This window comes from Labrus mixtus, chromosome 10, assembly GCF_963584025.1.
Source record: "Labrus mixtus chromosome 10, fLabMix1.1, whole genome shotgun sequence".
Taxonomy (NCBI): Eukaryota; Metazoa; Chordata; class Actinopteri; order Labriformes; family Labridae; genus Labrus; species Labrus mixtus.
Window position 1 is genome coordinate 3,111,792 of NC_083621.1, and position 24,798 is coordinate 3,136,589.

A 24,798-nucleotide genomic window follows, 5' to 3' on the forward strand; every position below is an offset into this window, starting at 1 on the left:
TAACTGTGAAAGAGTGTTCATAGTCTTCTCAGGTTAACAATTTTTGAACGGACTTTGGTAATTTCAGCTAAAAAAAAAAAAAAAATATATAGCAATGTAAAACTTCCAAATAATCTTATATCATCAAAATCTGCTGTTGAAGATGGTGAAACGTCTCAATCTGATGACTGATGTTTTGAATTGTTAAATCTCTGAAAATAATGAAGGTGGGTAAGAAATGTGTTAGAAATAAATCGGATGGCATCATCTGCATAAAGTGATAAAACATTGCTTCTGGCATGTTGTTCAAAGCCTGCTCTGTGGTTTAAATATATTAATTAAAATCATGAAAACATATATCGTGGTAAGTTTATGCAAAGGTCTCTTGGTGTTCTGCATATTCTGTTTGGATGTCAAAATAAAAAGATTTAAGACTTATCTCACGAAAAGACATATTAATCAATGAAAACAATTCAAATGTTTTTTAATTTTTGACAGTAGTAAACTCGTTCTTTTACCTGTGGGTGCTTTGGGTGCTCTGCTTTTCTTGGATATAATTAGGAGGACTCTAATGGAAACAAGTTTGGAACCTCTGAGGTAGTTGATGACTTTAAGAAGACTTAAAGAGTCTTATACAAGACATATAGTTCTGTCAGTGCAGACTAACCTTTCCTCTGCAGGGCACCAGTTTAGCTCAGTTGATAGAGCGGGCCCTGTATTTTATATATTTGTGGTGGCAGTAGCTCAGTCTGTAGGGACCTTGTTTGGGAACCCGAGGGTCGCTGGTTCAAGTCCCTGTACACATCAAAGTATGGAAGCTGCCAGGTTCCAGGTCACTCTCCGAGTGCTATAGAGGTGTCCTAGAGCAAGACACCGAGCCCCCAACAGCTCTGTTGTTCTCCCTGTGTCGCAGTGTGTAGCAGCCCCACTGACATCTCTCCAGGTCCTGATTGTGTTAGTGTGCACAGGCATCATGTCCACAAGTTTTCAGATGTTACTGCACTCGTGCACCTACTTACCCAAGGCAACAATCTGACCAACAAAAATAGAGATTGAATCTTTAGTCAGCTGGTGTGATGCATATTGAATGTTGGAAAGACAAAGGAACATATTATTTATTTCAGAAGAAAGAAAGACGATGTTTCCCCTCATAGCAGATCCAAACTGTCCAGTTTCATAAATATCTCGATGTCTTCATGGACAGTAAATTAAATTAGAAAAAGGACACTAATGTCGTATTCAATAAGGCTCAGTAAAGACTCTTAAGGAAGCTTAGATCCTCTGACTTTAGCAAGAACCTTCTGTACGTTTTGTATCTTGGCTAGTGTCCTCTTTTATGCTGTTCTGTGCTGTTGGGGGTGCAGCTTCTGTTTGGATGATACAAATAGGATCAATAAGCTGATCAAAGAGGCTGGCTCTGTGATCGGCTTTACCCCCACACTCTCTTGAAGTCACCTTTGAGAAGAGAACGAGGACAACACTAAAAATCTTTTCATAAATATCTGACATATGCCAAGGGTTCATTTTGAAATGCTAAGTACTGTATAGTGGTAATATATGATATTGAATAATTGATTGTGTAGCTTTTGTACTACAGGGAAGAGGTGATGGAAACCAGTCAGTGTAGTGTTTGAGTGTGTGTCCTCAGTGAAGTGTGTCAGTCTCTACAGAAGCTTCCTGCTGCAGCAGTCAGTCTGGTTTCTGTTCAGGCTGACTGAGGGAGGTTTTTGTACGACGCTTTTTCACTGTGTGAACACACCTCCAGTGTGATAACTCTGACAGTAGTAAACTGCTGCGTCTTCAGTCTGGACTCCACTGATGGTCAGAGTGAAGTCAGAGTTTGATCCACTGCCTGTAAAACGACTTGAAGTCCCCGATACTCGAGTGCTACCAGAGTAAATCAGCAGTTTAGGAGTTCCTCCATCTTTCTGTTGGTACCAGGCTAAGTCGGGTTCATAGTCCGTAGTATCTACATCCTCACTGGTTGTACATGAGACGGTGACAGAGGCTCCCAGAGCAGATCTCACTGCTGCAGGCTGAGTCACTGTGACCTGTCCTCTGGACTCTGAGGAGACAGAGACAAACACATGAAGCAGCATCAGGGTTGTGCGGGCTTCATTTCAGAGAGATGGATGTTCATTTCAGAGAGGAGTTAGATTGTCTGGACTTTACCTGTGAAGCAGCAGCAGAGGAGGAGAGTCCAGATGAGGACGCAGATCAAAGTCATGTTTTTGGACGAGGAGGAGGAGGAGGATTTCTGTGGCTTCTGGTGTGATGAAGGACAGCTGTCAGTCCTCCAGTGTTCAACTCTCAGGACTTTAAACTCTCCCCGATCACTGGAGCATGCTGCTGCTCATGCAAAGTGGCTCTTTATGGAAATGATGGATTTCAATCACTCAATGAGCTGATCTGACGATGAGTCTTTCAAGTATTTTAAAAGTTTTCTAAAAAGTATTTCAGTAGCTTTAACAATTATTTTTCCACAAGTTTCAGTTTTTCATATACACAATTCAAACAACATTTAAACTACTCTTTAAAACCTAAATAAGTATTTTGCTTATTACTTTTTTGTGTTGCTTGTATTTGCCCTTTCTCGAGGATTAAAAATGTTTTTTTAATGAGAAAAATTTTGAAAGTGGTTACAACATATACAACGACTTATCACAGAATCACAGCGAAATTCTGAATTCGTATTTTGCAGACCAAACTTCACTGCATCCGAAGTCTAAAAAAAGTTGCTCATAACGTTTTGTTTTAAGTAGTGAAACGTGTCTGTTGTCACGGTTAAGCAGTGGTGCCTGTCTGTTGAACGGTTACTGAGCTAAGAGAGGGAAGTGAAATGTTTCAGACCAGTTTCATCTTCTCTAAAGAAGACTGACAAATGCAGTCGCGTCCTCGGCTGCCACTTGCAAGAAAAAGGGTATTTGACCTCCCAAAAGTGTCATTGATCTCTCTCTCTCTTTGCAGTGCTTCTCCACTCCTGTGTGCATCGGCCTCAGTGGTGCAACTCAAACATTTGAGTCGGATACAGCCTGACTTTGCAGAGTGTAAGCCTGGCCTAAACAGAAAAAAGTCATTTGGGAGATTTGGTTTTCCATCTAGCAACACAAAAGTGTCAGCATGATGTATTTCTAGTCATATGACTTCCTGCAATGTGACAATTGTACTAAGAACCCAAATGCACAAATCCAAAAACACTTAGAGAAGATACAAAGTCTGTTTAATCAGAAGGGAGGTCAGTACATGGGAATCCAAATCACAAGGTAATCAAAACGTTGGGCAACAGGCAGGTCAGAAAATACAGAAAAAGGTCGGAAGACAACTAGACACAGGTGAGACACATCAGGTAATCACAGACGCAGGAGACACAGGTGAGAGTAGAAGAAAGCAAAGGATCTGAAACGAGATGCAGGGTAAGTGTCAAAAACACAAGACGTAAAACATGAGAATAACTGAAACCACACACTATCCTGGAGATGTGTCACAACGAGCCAAACTGCCCATCAATCCGATCACACACTGACGGTGATGCCTTCAGGAACCATTTGGGTTGCTTCAACTGGGGATCAAACCGCCAACTTTTCTGACAACCAACCCACTGTACCTCTAAGCCACATCTTCCCCATAACATTGACATTATTATTTTGTTTAAGGAAGTATTAGCTTTAGGTAGTATATTGATTTTATAAGGGTCCACATGAAATACGATGTCTTGAGTTAGTTCTTCTTATAATTATCTCCCATGCTTAAAAAATGTGACCTTGTCGTCTTGTATGTTTCATTCATCTTGCTTTAAAGCATTGTCTTCTTCCGTTTGATGAATAGTTTCATATTATAATTATCAGTGTGTTACTTCAAGAGGACAATTTGGTACCTCTATCAGTATCATTTCCCTCATTCAGCCACCAGAGGGCAGCAGCGTACGTCTTTTAAAATTGGCCTTATATCCTGCTCAGTTCATCCACCAGACTCTGTTAATAAATCCAGACTGTTAGTGAAGCAGCTCAGTCAGTCTCCACAGAGACTCTCCTGTAAGGACTCACTGAAGAGGATCACTTTACACCTCATAGAGACGAGGTCTTGAGTAGTTCTTGAAATTAATGGTGATGTAATGGGTGTGAAGATTTGATGGTTATGTGTTTCTAATAAGATGCTCGTGCATTTTCTTATCTATTTAATATCAGTTTTCTAGATATTGCTATTATGACTTGTTTTTTCTTATTTCAGGTTGAATATTTTGACTCCATTTTGACTGTTTGTTTCTTTTAGGGATTCAGAAAGGATCCAGTCAATGTTTTGTTTTCACACACTTTGCATTGGATTGAGAAGCAGGATCCAGATACCTGTGATCACTTGAAAGGAAAAGAAACTGTGCCTTTGAGGTTTGGGACTTTTAATCTTTCAGAGTCACTTCAACTCTACAATTCACTTAGCAGACGCTATTATCCAAAGTGCAACACAAGCGAGGATCTAGAGCGGGGGAAACAAAGTCAGTAGGTGCAAATGAACAGATTTCAGTCTGATCTGACACACAGGTGCTGACAGGAAAGCACAACTTCGACAGCTGTTCTTCAGAGTTCTAATCAGCATCAAAACCATCCTAAATATCGTGATCATCATTATCAAACAACACCATCTTCATCATCATCATGAAGGTCATTAGTGTTCATAAAGAGCTGGGTCTTTCTGGGTTTTTCTTAAAGGTGCAAAGGGACTCTGCGGATCCAATGAAGCGACAGAGGAGAAGAGTGTAGATAGAAACTTAAGAACCCGTCCGGTTCAGTTCGGTATGGTACACATGTATTGGCGTTTCTACTGTCAGCAGTCAACAGAATACTTTTTTGGTACTCTTCTGTTGGGGTGCCAAGCGTACTGAACCGACCCTAAAGGTTGGAGCTAGACACACTGCAGTCTGTTGATTGGTCGAAAGAACAATCTTCACTTGACAGCGGTAATAAAGGACAAACACAAAACGCACCACGTTTTGGAGAGAGTCAGTAAAAGGTTGTTTTTTGTTTTTATGCGACTATATGTCAGCGCGTAGCTCCGCCCCATGGACGACCTGGGAGATGCAATCATTCATTTTTGTTTACTGTGTCACATTCTTCTTCTTCTTTGTTGAATGTCTTGGCTGTCTGTCGTGCCGCTGTTGTTTTATGATGTACGGTTGGCTGTTGAAACGCAAGCAAGATCAGGGTTTACTGTATCAGACTGTACTGAACCAAACCAGACCGCTTGGTGGAAACGGGGCTGTAAGGCCCAGGTTCAGTTGGACATTTGTGAACACCTTATAGAGGCAAATAAAAACACGTAAAGTGCAGGCTGGCTCTTGTATAGTGTTTGCTTCCTCTCTTATTCAAGTACTGCTATGTGTTCCTTTTACCCTTCCCTAAACATTGGCTGTTATTGTATAAGTTGAAAAGTTGTTTTAGGTGAAAGAGTCTGCAGGACAGTAAACTAAACTGAGCGCACATCTGTGGTTCGGTGTGTCCTCAGTGAAGTGTGTCAGTCTCTACAGAAGCTTCCTACTAGTCAGTCTGGTTTCTGTTCAGGCTGACTGAGGGAGGTTTTTGTACGACGCTTTTTCACTGTGTGAACACATACTGACTGTTGATATCATGTACACTCTGACAGTAGTAAACTGCTGCGTCTTCAGTCTGGACTCCACTGATGGTGAGAGTGAAGTCAGAGCGTGATCCACTGCCTGTAAAACGACTTGAAGTCCCCGATACTCGAGTGCTACCAGAGAAAATCAGCAGTTTAGGAGTTCCTCCATCTTTCTGTTGGTACCAGGCTAAGTCGGGTTTGCTGTTCGTAGTATCTACATTCTGACTGGTCCTACATGAGACGGTGACAGAGGCTCCCAGAGCAGATCTCACTGCTGCAGGCTGAGTCACTGTGACCTGTCCTCTGGACTCTGAGGAGACAGAGACAAACACATGAAGCAGCATCAGGGTTGTGTGGGCTTCATTTCAGAGAGATGGATGTTCATAGAGGAGAGGAGTTAGATTGTCTGGACTTTACCTGTGAAGCAGCAGCAGAGGAGGAGAGTCCAGATGAGGATGCAGATCAAAGTCATGTTTTTGGATGAGGAGGAGGAGGAGGATTTCTGTGGCTCCTGTTGTGATGAAGGACAGCTGTCAGTCCTCCAGTGTTCAACTCTCAGGACTTTAAACTCTCCCCGAGCACTGGAGCATGCTGCTGCTCATGCAAAGTGGCTCTTTATGGAAATGCTCTGACTAACTGGGGACTTGGATTATACTAATTATAAAGTTAATTGTTTTAACTTTCAATAAGACATGTTTTTAAAACCGTGTTCATGCTTCTGGAGAAATCCCCGGAATAAAATGTCTTAATTTTGAATATTAATGGAAATGTATTCTTTATACTTTTCAGTTCATTTGAAGGTTTTGTAGACAAGAGCATTTTTTTTCTTTCTTTAGTGAGAGGTTTTTGTACGGCGACTCAGTGAGTTTGCATCACTGTGGTACACATTTGGTGGAGGAACCAGACTGGATGTTGGAAGTAAGTCAAATATTAACCCTTTGTATGTCAAGAGATTATTTTATTTTGAAATGCAAGACTGAAAATGACTGACCCCAAACATTTGTATGCATGTTTTTCTCTGTATTTAGACTAAAATGAATTTAAAGGATTTTTGTGCTTTAGTGAAACACAAAATCGTATCAAAATAAACGTCAAATCTGAAGCCAGAGTCATCAGTTGTTACAGAGTAAATGAGTGTTATCATTGTAAAGGTGAAGTTGCATCTTGAGGGCTGGTAGTTTGAGTACGATGTGTTGAAGTCAGAGAGCCGTGTCTCTGTGCAGTGAGAGGTTTTTGTACGGCGGCTCAGTGACTTTGTATCACTGTGGAGGACTTTTGGTGGAGGAACCAGACTGGATGTTGGAGGTAAGTTTCTGTTCAATTCTAAACAATGTAATGTAATCATGAATTATTTGTTTTTTTTCATGTACAATACAAAGAAACATTTATACATTTTTACATTATATTTTTTTCCTGTTTGTGTTTGTCCTCCTGTACCATCTCAGGACAGATCATTCACATTCAGTTCAGCAGCTTCAGATTCATTCAAAATAATTATCTGATTTCAAATATCTATTCCACATCAACGATAACTCTTAAAGGCCATTATTTCATTTTGTCATTTTGAATATATTGCTCAAAGGGAAGTTGTAAGAATTTTTAATGAAAATGTTCAAAATCTCTGATCTCTTTCTGCAGATTATGTCACTTAAGATTTTTTAGCCTTTTATGATTTAAAAAATGTTTTATTGATAGATTTGGTTCATGTTTCCACTCAAGAGTTAGAAAAATAGTTATTTTCAAAGGTTTGAGTGATTTGATGATTTTTCAGCATATATATTTTATGTCCAGTGTATTCTGGTCTCTGTGTTGATTTGCATGACAGATTTCTGAGAGGGAAGTGAAACAATGTGTGAGTGACTGCTGAAGCAGAAAAAAAACATCTGACAGAAACTGCTTAAAGGAGAAACTCTGCTTTCAACTGCAAAGGTGTCCAAGAGTGATGTGTTTGACTGACAGCTGTGTGGTTCCTGTCCTCTGTTCTGATTGGTGTCTCCTAGGTGAAGCCCGTCCCACCTTGATGGTTCTGCCCCCTTCCAATGAGGAGCTGCAGCAGGGGAAGGCCACGCTCGTGTGCCTGGCCAACAAGGGCTTCCCCTCGGACTGGAGTCTGGCCTGGAAGGTGGACGGCATCAGCGGCGGCAGCTGGGAGGAGAGCAGGGGCCCTGCGGTGATGGAGCAGGACGCTCGTTACAGCTGGAGCAGCACCCTGAGGCTCTCTGCAGACCAGTGGACGAAGGTGGGCTCTGTGACCTGTGAGGCCACCCAGGGCTCCCAGACGCTTGTCTCAGAGACACTGAGGAGGGACCAGTGTTCCCAGGACTGAGCTGTATCACCTGGACTCTGCTCCTGGTTTCTCCCTGCCGTTGTTTTATTCCTGAAACTGCCCTCAGTTTGCACGCTAAATGCCTTCTTTCCCTCTCTATGATTTTATGTTTCAAAGTTAACTTTTCTCGCCTTTTGTAGTGACAGTTTTTCTTAACATGAGCAAAAGAATAAAAATGGAATTAAACAGTATTTGTTGTGTATATTTTTTATTTCTTAACACTGTTATAACTGTGAAAGAGTGTTCATAGTCTTCTCAGGTTAACAATTTTTGAACGGACTTTGGTAAGTTCAGCTAAAAAACTAAAAAAATATATAGCAATGTAAAACTTCCAAATAATCTTATATCATCAAAATCTGCTGTTGAAGATGGTGAAACGTCTCAATCTGATGACTGATGTGTTGAATTGTTAAATCTCTGAAAATAATGAAGGTGGGTAAGAAATGTGTTAGAAATAAATCGGATGGCATCATCTGCATAAAGTGATAAAACATTGCTTCTGGCATGTTGTTCAAAGCCTGCTCTGTGGTTTACATATATTAATTAAAATCATGAAAACATATATTGTGGTAAGTTTATGCAAAGGTCTCTTGGTGTTCTGCATATTCTGTTTGGATGTCAAAATAAAAAGATTTAAGACTTATCTCACGAAAAGACATATTAATCAATGAAAACAATTCAAATGTGTGTTAATTTTTGACAGTAGTAAACTCTTTCTTTTACCTGTGGGTGCTTTGGGTGCTCTGCTTTTCTTGGATATAATTAGGAGGACTCTAATGGAAACAAGTTTGGAACCTCTGAGGTAGTTGATGACTTTAAGAAGACTTAAAGAGTCTTATACAAGACATATAGTTCTGTCAGTGCAGACTAACCTTTCCTCTGCAGGGCACCAGTTTAGCTCAGTTGATAGAGCAGGCGCTGTATTTTATATCTCTTTGGTGGCAGTAGCTCAGTCTGTAGGGACCTTGTTTGAGAACCTGAGGGTCGCTGGTTCAAGTCCCTGTACACATCAAAGTATGGAAGCTGCCAGGTTCCAGGTCACTCTCCGAGTGCTATAGAGGTGTCCTAGAGCAAGACACTGAACCCCCAACAGCTCTGTTGTGCTCCCTGAGTCGCAGTGTGTAGCAGCCCCACTGACATCTCTCCAGGTCCTGATTGTGTTAGTGTGCACAGGCATCATGTCCACAAGTTTTCAGATGTTACTGCACTTGTGCACCTACTTACCCAAGGCAATAATCTGACCAACAAAAATAGAGATTGAATCTTTAGTCAGCTGGTGGGATGCATATTGAATGTTGGATAGACAAAGGAACATATGATTGATTTTAGAAGAAAGAAAGACGATGTTTCCCCTCATAGCAGATCCAAACTGTCCAGTTTCATAAATATCTCGATGTCTTCATGGACAGTAAATTAAATTGGAAAAAGGACACTAATGTCGTATTCAATAAGGCTCAGTCAAGACTCTTAAGGAAGTTTAGATCCTCTGACTTTAGCAAGAACCTTCTGTACGTTTTGTATCTTGGCTATCGTCCTCTTTTATGCTGTTCTGTGCTGTTGGGGAGGCAGCTTCTGTTTGGATGATACAAATAGGATCAATAAGCTGATCAAAGAGGCTGGCTCTGTGATCGGCTTTACCCCACACTCTCTTGAAGTCACATTTGAGAAGAGAACGAGGACAACACTAAAAATCTTTTCATAAATATCTGACATATGCCAAGGGTTCATTTTGAAATGCTATGTACTGTATAGTGGAAATATATGATATTGAATAATTGATTGTGTAGCTTTTGTATTACAGGGAAGAGGTGATGGAAACCAGTCAGTGTAGTGTTTGAGTGTGTGTCCTCAGTGAAGTGTGTCAGTCTCTACAGAAGCTTCCTGCTGCAGCAGTCAGTCTGGTTTCTGTTCAGGCTGACTGAGGGAGGTTTTTGTACGACGCTTTTTCACTGTGTGAACACACCTCCAGTGTGATAACTCTGACAGTAGTAAACTGCTGCGTCTTCAGTCTGGACTCCACTGATGGTCAGAGTGAAGTCAGAGCGTGATCCACTGCCTGTAAAACGACTTGAAGTCCCCGATACTCGAGTGCTACCAGAGTAAATCAGCAGTTTAGGAGTTCCTCCATCTTTCTGTTGGTACCAAGCTAGGTCTGGTTTGCTGCCTGTAGTATCTACATTCTGACTGGTCCTACATGAGACGGTGACGGAGGCTCCCAGAGCAGATCTCACTGCTGCAGGCTGAGTCACTGTGACCTGCCCTCTGGACTCTGAGGAGACAGAGACAAACACATGAAGCAGCATCAGGGTTGTGTGGGCTTCATTTCAGAGAGACGGATGTTCATTTCAGAGAGGAGTTAGATTGTCTGGACTTTACCTGTGAAGCAGCAGCAGAGGAGGAGAGTCCAGATGAGGACGCAGATCAAAGTCATGTTTTTGGACGAGGAGGAGGAGGAGGATTTCTGTGGCTCCTGTTGTGATGAAGGACAGCTGTCAGTCCTCCAGTGTTCAACTCTCAGGACTTTAAACTCTCCTCGAGCACTGGAGCATGCTGCTGCTCATGCAAAGTGGCTCTTTATGGAAATACTCTGACTAACTGGGGATTTGGATTATACTAATTATAAAGTTAATTTTTTTAACTTTCAATAAGACATGTTTTTAAAACCGTGTTCATGCTTCTGGAGAAAATTTTCAAAGAGAATCTGGCATTTTGAATATTAATGGAAATGTATTCTTTATACTTTTCAATTCATTTGAAGGTTTTGCAGACAAGAGCATTTTTTTTTCTTTCTTTAGTGAGAGGTTTTTGTACGGCGACTCAGTGAGTTTGTATCACTGTGGTACACATTTGGTGGAGGAACCAGACTGGATGTTGGAAGTAAGTCAAATATTAACCCTTTGTATGTCAAGAGATTATTTTATTTTGAAATGCAAGACTGAAAATGACTGACCCCAAACATTTGTATGCATGTTTTTCTCTGTATTTAGACTAAAATGAATTTGAAGGATTTTTGTGTTTAGTGAAACACAAAATCGTATCAAAATAAATGTCCAATGTACCAAGCTGTAAACATGTTAATCTCTGCTGTAAAAACAGACTTTTTAAATGTGGTTTTTCAGATTAAATAAATATTTCTATATAAATGCACTCCTTTATGTCTACTTATGAGTATACATTTCAGATTTGAAATGACAAGACTTAAATGTGCATTAATGCTCAACTCAATAGCTAAGGGAAGGAAGTCTACTTTTACACAACTTTTTATTCTTTTGACAGTCATTGCAAAAATTTTCCCTTAAGCACAGCCCCATTCTTAAATCAAGACACATGGAGAGTAAATAAGATCAATAACTTGTGAATAAAAACAGTTAAAAATGATTTAGAAATGTAGTCTTCCCAGATCAATATCACATAATATCAACTTCTCCCATCTAAACTGGACAAACGGTTTTAAAATGGGAAGAAAATAGTTTGATTGCAAGTTGTTTGGAGGAGATCTATTTTTATTTGAACAGCATGAATACAGTCTTCCAAGGTGCAAACCCTCCTCCTCCTCCTCCTGAAGTTTGTGGAGCTCCTTCATGTACTGCTGTCTTATCTGCTGGCCATCTTCTCTCACCAGAACTTCGACTGTTGAAAAGTAATTCTGAAGAAGCTCGAGCATGTGACATGGATCCAGGAGAACGTGGACTTTTAGTGAGGGGTCTTCAGGATGGCAAAGAAAGAGAGAAAATATCAGTTATTCATTAAATAATTTTTTTGTTCTCATATATTTTTCTGTATTCATCTGTGTGTAAGAGCACATTTATAAATTCAACAGTGTACTACCCAGACAACATAGGTACAGTATTCAGGTAATCAACATCTATTCAAAGTTAAGAAGTTAACCTTATTGTAATCATGCTATTTTCAGCTCTCTCACTCACTTGCACAATGATATTCTACATCAAATTGTCTCAGATTTTGTGTGAGGAAAGATTAAGAAATTTATTGTGGATAGTACTTCATCTTAACATGAAACAAATATAACCTGAATTATTTAAATCATTAACAGTCTCTGTGCTTTAGTACAGAACATACAGTAACTCATTTATTATTAACATGATCTCGGTACATAGCTGTATTCTTCAAACCATTTCTTGTACTAATTGCTTTATATCTTATTTTCATTCCATATGTTATTTATATATTTTATATTTCTACTGCTATATTCTTTATAAGAGCATCTGTAATGATTAAGAACTATATTAATAACAATGGGGGGGGGGGCAGCTTCTGTTTGGATGATACAAATAGGATCAATAAGCTGATTAAAGAGGCTGGCTCTGTGATCGGCTTTACCCCACACTCTCTTGAAGTCACCTTTGAGAAGAGAACGAGGACAACACTAAAAATCTTTTCATAAATATCTGACATATGCCAAGGGTTCATTTTGAAATGCTAAGTACTGTATAGTGGAAATATATGATATTGAATAACTGATTGTGTAGCTTTTGTATTACAGGGAAGAGGTGATGGAAACCAGTCAGTGTAGTGTTTGAGTGTGTGTCCTCAGTGAAGTGTGTCAGTCTCTACAGAAGCTTCCTGCTGCAGCAGTCAGTCTGGTTTCTGTTCAGGCTGACTGAGGGAGGTTTTTGTACGACGCTTTTTCACTGTGTGAACACACCTCCACTGTGATAACTCTGACAGTAGTAAACTGCTGCGTCTTCAGTCTGGACTCCACTGATGGTCAGAGTGAAGTCAGAGTTTGATCCACTGCCTGTAAAACGACCTGAAATCCCTGTTTCTCGAGTGCTACCAGAGTAAATCAGCAGTTTAGGAGTTCCTCCATCTTTCTGTTGGTACCAGGCTAAGTCGGGTTCATAGACCGTAGTATCTACATCCTCACTGGTTGTACATGAGATGGTGACAGAGGCTCCCAGAGCAGATCTCACTGCTGCAGGCTGAGTCACTGAGACCTGTCCTCTGGACTCTGAGGAGACAGAGACAAACACATGAAGCAGCATCAGGGTTGTGTGGGCTTCATTTCAGAGAGACGGATGTTCATAGAGGAGAGGAGTTAGATTGTCTGGACTTTACCTGTGAAGCAGCAGCAGAGGAGGAGAGTCCAGATGAGGACGCAGATCAAAGTCATGTTTTTGGACGAGGAGGAGGAGGAGGATTTCTGTGGCTTCTGGTGTGATGAAGGACAGCTGTCAGTCCTCCAGTGTTCAACTCTCAGGACTTTAAACTCTCCTCGAGCACTGGAGCATGCTGCTGCTCATGCAAAGTGGCTCTTTATGGAAATGATGGATTTCAATCACTCAATGAGCTGATCTGACGATGAGTCTTTCAAGAATTTTAAAAGTTTTCTAAAAAGTATTTCAGTAGCTTTAACAATTATTTTTCCACAAGTTTCAGTTTTTCATATACACAATTCAAACAACATTTAAACTACTCTTTAAAACCTGAATAAGTATTTTGCTTATTACTTTTTTGTGTTGCTTGTATTTGCCCTTTCTCGAGGATTAAAAATGTTTCTTTAATGAGAAAAATTTTGAAAGTGGTTACAACATATACAACGACTTATCACAGAATCACAGCGAAATTCTGAATTTGTATTTTGCAGACCAAACTTCACTGCATCCGAAGTCTAAAAAAAGTTGCTCATAACGTTTTGTTTTAAGTAGTGAAACGTGTCTGTTGTCACGGTTAAGCAGTGGTGCCTGTCTGTTGAACGGTTACTGAGCTAAGAGAGGGAAGTGAAATGTTTCAGACCAGTTTCATCTTCTCTAAAGAAGACTGACAAATGCAGTCGCGTCCTCGGCTGCCACTTGCGAGAAAAAGGGTATTTGACCTCCCAAAAGTGTCATTGATCTCTCTCTCTCTTTGCAGTGCTTCTCCACTCCTGTGTGCATCGGCCTCAGTGGTGCAACTCAAACATTTGAGTCGGATACAGCCTGACTTTGCAGAGTGTAAGCCTGGCCTAAACAGAAAAAAGTCATTTGGGAGATTTGGTTTTCCATCTAGCAACACAAAAGTGTCAGCATGATGTATTTCTAGTCATATGACTTCCTGCAATGTGACAATTGTACTAAGAACCCAAATGCACAAATCCAAAAACACTTAGAGAAGATACAAAGTCTGTTTAATCAGAAGGGAGGTCAGTACATGGGAATCCAAATCACAAGGTAATCAAAACGTTGGGCAACAGGCAGGTCAGAAAATACAGAAAAAGGTCGGAAGACAACTAGACACAGGTGAGACACATCAGGTAATCACAGACGCAGGAGACACAGGTGAGAGTAGAAGAAAGCAAAGGATCTGAAACGAGATGCAGGGTAAGTGTCAAAAACACAAGACGTAAAACATGAGAATAACTGAAACCACACACTATCCTGGAGATGTGTCACAACGAGCCAAACTGCCCATCAATCCGATCACACACTGACGGTGATGCCTTCAGGAACCATTTGGGTTGCTTCAACTGGGGATCAAACCACCAACTTTTCTGACAACCAACCCACTGTACCTCTAAGCCACATCTGCCCCATACAATGACATTATTTTGTCTAAGTAGGTTATCTGGTTAACTTTGATTTCATAAGGGTCCTAAGGCAATACAAAGTCTTGAGTTAGTTCTTCTTATAATTATCTCCCATGCTTAAATTGGATAAATGTATCCTTGTCGTCTTGTATGTTTCATTCATCTTGCTTTAAAGCATTTTCTTCTGCTTCATGTTTGATGAATAGTTTCATATTACAATTATCTATTGTTTCAGTGTGTTACTCCAAGAGGACAATTTGGTACCTCTATCAGTATCATTTCCCTCATTCAGCCACCAGAGGGCAGCAGAGTACGTCTTTTAAATATGGCCTTTTATCCTGCTCAGTTCATCCACCAGACTCCGTTAATAAATCCAGACTGTTACTGAAGTCCAGACTGCAGCTCAGTCTCTCCACAGAGACTCTAACTGAAGAGGATCACTTTCCTCCTCGTACTAGAGATGAGGACATTCAGCTGACGTAGTCACAGGCTGTGTGGCATGAAGCTACACTACAGGCACGTGTCGACGTATCTAATGTGTCTGGGGGATATTTTAGGCTCCACGGTGACGAGCAGTGATGGAGGGGATCATCTGATAGTCAGGGAATCCACCGGTTTGAGGAGGGAGAAGTCCACAGCACAGATTCTGTAAAACAATGACTTTCTGAAATTCTGTCTAGGTGGCACTGTTCCACTTTGTTAATCACATTTTCTGCCTCTTTTTTTTCCACATTTCTATTAAATGCAACAACTTTATCGCATGTAAACAAAACCAGTCGATGCTTGAAGGTCTGTCTTTTATCTTATTGTTTCAACATTTGTCAACTTGTGATTCATAAAGTTTCTCTTCTGGACACTAATGATTTAACTTATTTCAAGTGTTTTATAAAACATCTAATTTGAGCCGAAGAAACATGGGAAGCAAATTAAAAACTAATAAAAAAATATGCTCCTTTTTTTTTTGTTCAGGCAGACTGAGGCTGTGTTTAAATACAGATTGTATTAATTTACCACCACGGAAATGGCGCTCAAGCAGGAAGACTGGTTTTATTCGCTCATACATATTCAACTTCTTCATTCAATTTAGCCACTCCCTCTCTATACCACTTCCTCCGTCTCCCTGCTCTCGTGATCAGCGGATTTGGGGCGTTTACTCTTTAAGTATTAATCCAATAATTCTGTCACAACCTCTCTCAACCAATCATCCTGCTGTGGTCAAATTTGAAAACCTGTTCTCTCTCTTCCGCAGTCAGTTTGTCATTTCAGTGCGATCACTGCGACCCTCCTCTGCCCTGGTGACCTCCCTACTCCAGCTCAGCAGAGTTCAGATCCAGCCTGAGAAACCCACCACCACCACCAGGGGTATAGACTCCATCCTGCTGTCGGCCTCATTTCCCCTCTGAGTGCATGAAGTCATCTTGATGGAGTCTAATCCCCAAAGACACACGTGTACATTTATTTACTACATTGTTAAACAAATAATTGTTCGTTCTTAATTAAGTCTCTTCTGATTTAGATATTAACACCACAAAGAAAACTGGAAAAAAAAAAGAGGTGAGCAGTTCGGACAGGAAGCAAAAACTTTCTCCTTAAGCCTTAAAATTGCATAGATAATAACAAAATCAAAAAGAAATATTTTACAAAATACATTCATGAAGTTGGTTTTCCCTGTAGCTTACTGGTAGAGATGTGACCATGAACTTGAATGACCCTGTTTGGAGGCTTTTGCTGCCCCTCTCTCTCTCTCTCTCTCTCTCTCTCTCTCTCTCTCTCTCTCTCTCGCTCGCTCGTTTCCTCTCATCCATCATCAGTTTTTGTCATGAAGTAAAAAACTAACCAGATAAAAACACGAACAGGATGCAGCACAAACAGATGTCTGAAACTCACTTAAAACTAACTTGAACAAAAAAAAAAAAGATAATTTCCCTTCCATTAAGTCTCAAGCAGCCACTGCTCATGAGTCATATAACAGCTTTTTGGAAACACAAACGAAGAGCCTGCCTGTTAAACATTTTCTTGGCCTGTGGTGCCAGCGAGGCCCGATGCCTGGGCATGACCATGAACCCACCGCACCCCGAGGCTGCTCTCACTCATTTCCTTTCTGGCCCCGCGCCGCTCAGGCCGGACCACGGTGTTCCTGTTTGGATTCCTGCAGGAGCGGGTCAGCCTCGCCATGGAAGATTTTGTTATTGCGAGTGGCCTCTGCCACGGTGGTGATACATTCTTTCCTCTTCCCTCTGAGGAGGCGAAGCTGCAGACGGCCACTTATACTGCAGAAAGGTTCTTCAGATCTGCAGCAAATTCCATTACATAAAGAAAAATGTCATCTTCATATCCCTTTATATAAGAAGGCTACAAGATGCAAATACAGTGACCTTGCACAGAACGCTGTCTGACATTTTTGTTTTCCAGGTTAATGAACAAACCTTCAAGCTTTATGTATTTGTTATTTTCAGCATGATATTTTCCTGCGAAGTGTTTTGATTTAGAGTGAAATCTTAATGAAACAGAGGGCCTCAGAGCTGTGAAAAACAATCTGCTGCTGCATCAGTTTTACATAAAATGTGCAACCCATCTGAGTCATTTTGAAACTCTGTGGTATCATGGTCTGTTCTCAGGAAAGTGAAACTTGAATTCAGCTGAAGGTCTCAAAGTCCCGTTGATCTGAAGAATAGAAGTACTCATGTTTTATTTTTTCCTCTCAAAGTAGACTCTGGGTCCGTTTATTTCTTTCACACAACCATTGAGAAACACATTTTTTAACTCTGATCCTCTTCTTTCACAACAAAAAATAGCTTTCCATCTCCGACACACACAGTTATTAGGACATCATATTCTTCTCTCAGTGATCGAGGACACCTCGCTAACACCAACAGAGCTCTGACGGTTAGATTTATGGCCTTTGTATGGCTCTAAAGAGGGCTGTGATTTGACCACAGTCAAGGTTTCCCAGAACTCTTTATTGTGCACATGACCTCGCCTCTGTGCAGCTCTTTGTAAGAATAGCATCTTCATCATAAAAGCCAACACGGCAGGACTGACTTTACTGCTGTAGCTGTTGTCTCCAAGGTCAACGTGTGTAAACAGACCGGCGTTCTGTGATAAATCAACTGCAGTCAGAGGACTTAGAATGTGTTGTAAGCTGCAAAGTTATCCTGTTGTTTAATACGATTTATCTCGGTTGATTCAATAACATTAAAATGGACTTTAAGAAATCTGCACATTTGAAATCTAACATACAAATATTAAAGGTTTGTTGCAGGTTATGACCTTTTTAAAACAAGCCCAACGTTCTGCTAAATAAGCCCCTGAGGGACGATTTGGAACTACTTCCTGACGGGTTTTCTGATTGATGCAACAAACAAATGTCCACAAATGTCGTTTTTCACTTTGGATATGTCAGCATACGGAGATCCCAATAATCCCAGAAATGATAGACAGATAGACAAATAGATGGTCATTAAATTTAAACAAAACCAAACTTATGCTGTTTGGAAAACGCAAAATAAATACACAAGTAAAAGTAATGATAAATAATGTTGAAATAGAAAGAGTGTATGAAAATAAATTTCTGGGTGTGATTCTTGATCACAAAATCTGCTGGAAACCCCAAATAAAACATGTGAGAGCAAAAGTAGCACGGAGCATTGGAGTGATGGGGAAAGCAAGGCACGTTTTGAATGAGAGAGCACTGTATATTCTGTATAGTTCACTTGTGTTACCATATTTAAATTAATGTGTGGAAGTATGGGGCAACACCTACAAAACCACCTTACAATCACTAAGCACACTACAAAAAAGAGCCATTCGTATAGTAAACAATGTAGGATATTATGAACACACCAATATACTGTTTTTAAAATTACACACCTTAAAGTTTGGGGATCTGGTAGAATTTAAGACTTCACAAATAATGTATGAAGCAAAAAATAAACTGTTCAAAGACAGAGAGGGGGGTTATAACTTCAGAGGGAAACTAAACTTGAAACAGCATTATGCTCAGACCAATTAAAAAAGTATGTGTATTTCCATTTGTGGGGTGGTTTTGTGGAATGGTCTTGACGAAACGATTAAACAAAGATAATAACAACTATAATGCAATTTAAAAAAATTTACAAAAGATATATCTTTGAAAAGTACAGAAATGAGGAAGGAGAATGTAAATCTCACAGCTGTTAATGGCGCTTGTTCATTTTGTTATTTTTTTGGTTTGTTTTTGTTTTGTTCTGTTTTTCTTAATAGCTCGATTGGAGTATTTTTTTTTTGTATTGTCCGTTTAGTTTATTTTTATTGGATTTTGCATTTGTTAATGATGAAGAATGGGGGTAGGACTTGACAAGCCTGGGCTTCTTCCTATCCCTTTTCGAACGAGTCAAATGTGTATTATATTGAAATTGGCTTTTTATTTATTTTTTATTTTATACAGATTTTTATTTTTTTCCATTTGTTTATTCATTTTCCTCTATTTTTGTAATCATTCGAAATAAAGAAGAAAGAAGAAATACTAATTGTACGGGGGGATTGAAGAGTTGACTAGCAAGCTTGAATTAATCTTACAAACACTCCGACGCTGCAGCACGCTTTAAAAGTCTTTGCATTATTCCAAGCAGTAACTTCAGGTGTTGAAAAATGCAGCCAATGTGTGAGTGCAAAAAACCTGCAGTTCCTTGAGGCAGTATCCAAAACACCTTGAGTCCCATTAACAGATTAACATTACAAAATTCACATTTTAGCCCTACATCAGCAAGAGTTAACAAGCAAAACACTGAAAAACTACAAAATCACACTGATTTACTCAATCACTGTTCTTAGTCGAATATCCCTCCTTTAAAGATTTTTATTACAATATGAGAAAAATAAAATTTTTCTAGAGGTGACATGGGCTGATTCAACTTAAGTGAGCGTAACTTTTTTGTTTGTCTTGTTTCCCCTACAGCTGCTGAACGTTTTCATCCTCTTGTTTTCTATTATTTGGAATCACAAAGCCGGGGGGGGGGGGGAAACTGCTTATTTTGCTCAAGGTGAAATGCTTCTGCGTTATCATTTCCCAATTTGCAGCAGCGTGAGAAGATTTGTTTGTCCGTGTCTATGATTTTCTTTCAATGCGTTTTTATGCATTTTTGTCATTTCCCCAATTTGTGCGTCGTGCTCAGTCTGAAAACAGGTTTTGAGAATAAAAGTGTTTCATGCTTTATCTCTAAATGTTCAAATTGGCCATTTTACGTTTGTTTTTTTAACAAACACCCAGTAAGACATTTTTTGACAATAGAACATAGAACAATAGAACAACACATTTCCACAATTTCCCAGTTTGGGATCAATAAAGTAATTCTATTCTATTCTATGTATTTTTCCTCGATAAAAGCTCACCTAATTGTCCGAAAAATGTTAAATTGCTTGTTGTTAGCTCTTATCCAAAGAGTCGATGCTCTCCTGCTGTATATAATTGTTTAATAAGAAGGTTGAGCTGTCACAGAGGTATCAAACCCACATCAAAAGATGTGAATGTGAATCTTTGAAATCCCCCGCTTTGCTCTCTGGATGGACTGAAAAAAACTGATTTTCTCCTGCCTCTGAGGCATGCTTTGATTCCCAGCTCCGTGGTATAGCATATACAGTAAACGCTTCATGTATGACATAAGATCTTTGTATATAGCTCATAAGTGAGACCCGGCCATGTTCAAAGTCTGGCTGCAGGGGCAGTTTTGACCTCAGAGAGAGGGAAGGCAGGAATGGGATAGGTAAGGAATGTTTGGTGCCTCTCTCTGCAGGCTGTTCACACCAGCGCTCACGGACTGCACATGCTCGTGTCAGTTTGGTGGAGGGAGTGTCCTGGCAGTTTTTATGTTAGCCTAGTTTAAACTGTGTGGGTTGTCTTGTTTGTGTTCTTGTTTTTGCCTTTTCCTCGTGTCTGGATCCTCATGTACTTCCTGGATTTTAGACTTGGAAATGAAATTTAAACTACCTAGTAAAACTGTTGTGCTGATCCTACTTACATTCTTTGAACAATACAAACTGGAGGTATTATCAGAATAAAAAAACAGCTTTCTATTCTCCCCAACGTAGAGCTGGAGAGGCAGTCATGCACACAAGTTAGTTTTACTTCAAGTCTATGAAAATGTTGTGTTACCTCAATATTATACGTTTATGTCACCTCAACTAATTGAAAGTTTTCCAACTTTGCAAAGTGATTCATATTAACTTAAAAGTGGCGAGCTCTATTTTCGATTGAGAGGAGTATTTCTCTTACCTCGGTGCAGCGAGGGGGTTTCGGGGATGTGGATGCAGAGATGGAGATGTACCTGTGCTGGGCAGTGAGTCTGAACCTGCTCTTTTGTAATCTGGGGAGTGGCTGGATGTCCCGGGTTTTCTTGGTGAGTGAAGATGCCGTGCTCATGATGCCGAGTCTTTTGGAACAGTGGTCGAAAAAGTCGTGGAGGTCGTCAAAACAATTCTCCAGGGGGTCCAGGTCGATTGAAATTGAATTCCGATTTTAGAAAAAGCATATGGAGTTTAGTTGCTTTCCTTGTCCCTCCCCATTCCATCTTGACACATAAGAGAACTTTTACTTGTTGGTAATGCTGTGATGGTTGTGTTGTGATGGTTGTGATGTGATGGTTGTGATGTGATGGTTGTGTTGTGATGGTTGTGTTGTGATGGTTGTGTTGTGATGGTTGTGTTGTGATGGTTGTGATGTGATGGTTGTGATGGTTGTGTTGTGATGGTTGTGATGTGATGGTTGTGATGTGATGGTTGTGATGTGATGGTTGTGATGTGATGGTTGTGTTGTGATGGTTGTGTTGTGATGTTGTATTGTGATGGTTGTGCTGTGATGGTTGTGATGTGATGGTTGTGATGTGATGGTTGTGATGTGGTGGTTGTGTTGTGATGGTTGTGATGTGATGGTTGTGATGTGATGGTTGTGATGTGATGGTTGTGATGTGATGGTTGTGTTGTGATGGTTGTGATGTGATGGTTGTGTTGTGATGGTTGTGATGTGATGGTTCTGTTGTGATGGTTGTGATGTGATGGTTGTGTTGTGATGGTTGTGATGTGATGGTTGTGATGTGATGGTTGTGATGTGATGGTTGTGATGTGATGGTTGTGTTGTGATGGTTGTGATGTGATGGTTGTGTTGTGATGGTTGTGATGTGATGGTTCTGTTGTGATGGTTGTGATGTGATGGTTGTGATGTGATGGTTGTGTTGTGATGGTTGTGTTGTGATGGTTGTGTTGTGATGTTGTATTGTGATGGTTGTGTTGTGATGGTTGTGTTGTGATGTTGTATTGTGATGGTTGTGTTGTGATGGTTGTGATGTGATGTTGTGTTGTGATGGTTGTGATGTGATGGTTGTGTTGTGATGGTTGTGATGTGATGTTGTGTTGTGATGGTTGTGATGGTTGTGTTGTGATGGTTGTGTTGTGATGTTGTATTGTGATGGTTGTGTTGTGATGGTTGTGTTGTGATGTTGTATTGTGATGGTTGTGATGTGATGGTTGTGATGTGATGGTTGTGATGGTTGTGTTGTGATGTTGTGTTGTGATGGTTGTGATGTGATGGTTGTGTTGTGATGGTTGTGATGTGATGGTTGTGATGTGATGGTTGTGTTGTGATGGTTGTGATGTGATGGTTGTGTTGTGATGGTTGTGATGTGATGGTTGTGATGTGATGGTTGTGTTGTGATGGTTGTGATGGTTGTGTTGTGATGGTTGTGTTGTGATGGTTGTGATGTGATGGTTCTGTTGTGATGGTTGTGTTGTGATGGTTGTGTTGTGATGGTTGTGTTGTGATGGTTGTGATGTGATGGTTGTGATGTGATGGTTGTGATGTGATGGTTGTGTTGTGATGGTTGTGATGTGATGGTTCTGTTGTGATGGTTGTGATGTGATGGTTGTGTTGTGATGGTTGTGTTGTGATGGTTGTGATGGTTGTGATGGTTGTGATGTGATGGTTGTGATGTTATGGTTGTGTTGTGATGGTTGTGATGGTTGTGTTGTGATGGTTGTGTTGTGATGTTGTATTGTGATGGTTGTGTTGTGATGGTTGTGTTGTGATGTTGTATTGTGATGGTTGTGTTGTGATGGTTGTGATGTGATGGTTGTGATGGTTGTGTTGTGATGGTTGTGTTGTGATGGTTGTGTTGTGATGTTGTGTTGTGATGGTTGTGATGTGATGGTTGTGTTGTGATGGTTGTGATGTGATGGTTCTGTTGTGATGGTTGTGATGTGATGGTTGTGTTGTGATGGTTGTGATGTGATGGTTGTGATGTGATGGTTGTGATGGTTGTGTTGTGATGGTTGTGTTGTGATGGTTGTGATGGTTGTGTTGTGATGGTTCTGTTGTGATGGTTGTGTTGTGATGGTTGTGTTGTCATGGTTGTGATGTGATGGTTGTGATGTGATGGTTGTGATGTGATGGTTGTGATGTGATGGTTGTGTTGTGATGGTTGTGATGTGATGGTTGTGTTGTGATGGTTGTGATGTGATGGTTCTGTTGTGATGGTTGTGATGTGATGGTTGTGTTGTGATGGTTGTGTTGTGATGGTTGTGTTGTGATGGTTGTGATGTGATGGTTGTGTTGTGATGGTTGTGATGTGATGGTTGTGTTGTGATGGTTGTGATGTGATGGTTGTGATGGTTGTGTTGTGATGGTTGTGTTGTGATGGTTGTGTTGTGATGTTGTGTTGTGATGGTTGTGATGTGATGGTTGTGTTGTGATGGTTGTGATGTGATGGTTCTGTTGTGATGGTTGTGATGTGATGGTTGTGTTGTGATGGTTGTGATGTGATGGTTGTGATGTGATGGTTGTGATGGTTCTGTTGTGATGGTTGTGATGGTTCTGTTGTGATGGTTGTGATGTGATGGTTGTGTTGTGATGGTTGTGATGTGATGGTTGTGATGTGATGGTTGTGATGGTTCTGTTGTGATGGTTGTGATGTGATGGTTGTGTTGTGATGGTTGTGTTGTGATGGTTGTGATGGTTGTGTTGTGATGGTTCTGTTGTGATGGTTGTGATGTGATGGTTGTGTTGTGATGGTTGTGATGGTTGTGTTGTGATGGTTCTGTTGTGATGGTTGTGTTGTGATGGTTGTGTTGTCATGGTTGTGATGTGATGGTTGTGATGTGATGGTTGTGATGTGATGGTTGTGATGTGATGGTTGTGTTGTGATGGTTGTGATGTGATGGTTGTGTTGTGATGGTTGTGATGTGATGGTTCTGTTGTGATGGTTGTGATGTGATGGTTGTGTTGTGATGGTTGTGTTGTGATGGTTGTGTTGTGATGGTTGTGATGTGATGGTTGTGTTGTGATGGTTGTGTTGTGATGGTTGTGTTGTGATGGTTGTGATGTGATGGTTGTGTTGTGATGGTTGTGTTGTGATGGTTGTGATGTGATGGTTCTGTTGTGATGGTTGTGTTGTGATGGTTGTGTTGTGATGGTTGTGATGTGATGGTTGCAGATTGATTGATAACCAGGTCTCATTAATCTTGGCATTGACATCTGCTCAAGAAACGCTGACATGTTGGCCATGTGGTGAAGGCAATTAGACCGAGATCAGTTAAAACAGTGATTCTCAAAGTGAGGCGAGGGACCCCTACACTGTAAAAACAAAACGTCATAAGAACATACGTTTATGTACATGGAGGAGAAAGTCTCTCTTTTTTATCACAGCTTCATGTGAGAGCAGATAACTCACCTCTCACCGATTTGTTTGCGTGAGATTTCTCCCGACGCACCCTGTCTCCCAGACTTCTCTTTTTCTGTAACTCAAACAAACCCGGGATAGTAAGTTGCTGCAAAGTTACACAAGGAAATACACAACTGTAATTAATAATGTGATTTGAGAACTATTAAGAGAATTATTAGTAGACTGAAAAACTATATTGAATGAATGCAGGTGGCTAACCTTTATAGTTTCCATGTCCTGTAAGAATAGATGATTACATATTTAATTGGGCATAAATAAAGTTTATTTAAAAATGGAATAAACTACAGCCGCAGGTATAAAAGTTATGCTTTGATAACTGTGTAATGTCTTAAATGACCTGAGCGCTCCTCCTGAATGGTCGGTCTCTTTCAGACTCAGTGTGCTCCACATGCCACACCCCTCATCACAAGATCTCTAAATATAGAATGTGACATATTCGGCCCACATCTCTTTGATTGCTCCATATATCTGTGGGAGCAGATGTTTCAGATGCCAGTCCGTGGAGATCCCTCACTCCGCTTTTAATCCGTGCGCTCATCCCTTTGATCAAACCTCCACGGCTTTAGATGTCTCCGCTCAGAGATAGGACTCTGACCCACCAGCCAGTAAAAGCTGCAATGACCTTTATTTTCTCAGACAGATTTTTACTCTTT

General features: G+C 40.4%; 1 protein-coding gene and 2 gene segments (V, D, J or C); 1 reads left to right on the plus strand and 2 right to left on the minus strand.

Annotated features, from left to right (window-relative positions):
- Window positions 1-23: 23 nt before the first annotated feature.
- LOC132982565 (uncharacterized) lies at window positions 24-6,143 on the minus strand. The gene is made up of 4 exons (XM_061049117.1): window positions 6,004-6,143; window positions 5,567-5,896; window positions 2,152-2,328; window positions 24-2,044 (listed from the first exon to the last, which is right to left on the minus strand). The coding sequence occupies exons 1-4, from the start codon at window positions 6,056-6,058 to the stop codon at window positions 1,722-1,724; spliced, it is 885 nt and encodes a 294-aa protein (XP_060905100.1). The 5' UTR covers window positions 6,059-6,143; the 3' UTR covers window positions 24-1,721.
- A 31-nt stretch (window positions 6,144-6,174) lies between these two features.
- LOC132982566 (Ig kappa-b4 chain C region-like) lies at window positions 6,175-8,393 on the plus strand. The segment is given in 3 exon segments: window positions 6,175-6,193; window positions 6,427-6,504; window positions 7,587-8,393. Coding segments are annotated over 3 exon segments (423 nt in total).
- Window positions 8,394-12,182: 3,789 nt separating this feature from the next.
- LOC132981628 (Ig kappa chain V region 3381-like) lies at window positions 12,183-13,130 on the minus strand. The segment is given in 2 exon segments: window positions 12,183-12,884; window positions 12,992-13,130. Coding segments are annotated over 2 exon segments (378 nt in total).
- Window positions 13,131-24,798: the final 11,668 nt, after the last annotated feature.